Here is a 1,384-nt window from a genome sequence, read left to right as displayed (position 1 = left end):
TTCCACAGAAGAGGGGCCTGAAAACTGAAGGCTCTCCCTCCCATTCTACTTTTAAATACTCTAGGAACAACAAGTAGGCCTGCAGCACGAGAGCGAAGTGCTCTAATAGGGTGATATGGTACTACAAGGTCATTAAGGTAATGTGCTGGACCCCAGGTAAACATGGAAGTCCTGGAGAGCTAGCAACAAAGCCAAGCCAAAAACACAGGGACACTATTTGGTCTGGTCTCTATGTGTCCTGTTCCCATCTCTGTATTTGTTTACCTCTCCATGTTGCCGTTCGTGTTTTGTTACTTCCTGTTTTATTTTGACAGTCCCTTGTCTGTGTTCAGTTTTGCTTCCCCTGTCCTGTTAATTAGACTGTAATCTGTTGTGTTTCCCAGATGTGCCTACTCTGTCCTAATCTCCTCCTGTGTATTTAAACCCTCAGCTTGTGTCTGTTCTTTGTTGTGTCCTCTCTCATGTTGTATGTGCGTCTCTAAGTCTGTTTGTCTCTTGCCTGTAATCGGTTTACTCCTGTTCTGCCGTGTTAGCATTTTTTGCTATTGTGTCAGCTATAAGCTAATAAAAGCAGTCTTTTTAAGTTCGGTCTGTCTCACGAGTCTTGCACTAGGGTCCTAATCCTTCATGCCAGAGAACGGTCACATGACTCTTGTTTTACTGAGTCAACGCTACAAATATAATTATTATACCGGATGACTTTAAGTTTGGATCCAAGCATATTGAGAAAATTAACTAACCATACAATATGTTTAATAATCACTGTCTTAATCCACAGAAACACAGTTTGAGAGCTTATTGAAGGATCTTGGCTTGGACCAGCACTACACCGTGAAGTTGTCACTCAGCAAAATACTTGAAATTGATGAGAAGACCATCACTGATCTACCTGCCAAGTGTGAAACAGATCTTCCATGGTACTTTTTAAAGAAACTGATGATGGGTAATGTGACAGCTAGGAATGTGAAATATATACCTGTTTGTGACTCAAACTGTGACGATCAATTAGGGAGTACAAAGTTAGATCTTAAAAATATAGTCCATAGCCCAAAGACAGGTGTTATGTTAAATCCACTCGATATAATCACTGCTCTCTTTCTGTGTTCTGATGGTTTTCTACAGCAGGAAATGTCACTAAAAATGTCCATGTGTCAGTTCTCTGTTCCTCTGCTGCTTTCTAATCATGACATGAAACAGTGCACACTCATGCTGTGGGCCATGAGAGACATTGTTAAAAAGTACAGACCTCAGTCTCTGTCAGAGTCCAAGGGCTTCATTGAAGACAGAATCGTTCTCTCTGAACTTCCAATGATCTCTTTTGTCAGACTGGGTGAGTGCTCCTTGTCCAAGTCAGAGATTCTCAATAAGGTTCTGAGCAATTCTC

General features: G+C 41.3%; 1 protein-coding gene across 1 annotated transcript in view; it reads left to right on the top strand.

Moving 5' to 3' along the window:
- Nucleotides 1–1,062: 1,062 nt before the first annotated feature.
- The window catches only part of LOC102203149 (interferon-induced very large GTPase 1-like), a 4,776-nt gene continuing 4,454 nt past the window's right edge, over nt 1,063–1,384 (top strand). The window contains exon 1 of the mRNA XM_005755056.1: nt 1,063–1,368. Coding sequence (XP_005755113.1) covers nt 1,063–1,368 — 306 coding nt within the window. The remainder of the gene's footprint in view (nt 1,369–1,384) is intronic.

This window comes from Pundamilia nyererei, unplaced genomic scaffold (assembly GCF_000239375.1).
Source record: "Pundamilia nyererei isolate P.nyererei 1_Seehausen unplaced genomic scaffold, PunNye1.0 scaffold00885, whole genome shotgun sequence".
NCBI lineage: Eukaryota > Metazoa > Chordata > Actinopteri > Cichliformes > Cichlidae > Pundamilia > Pundamilia nyererei.
This window is presented reverse-complemented; position numbering and strand designations above follow the sequence as displayed.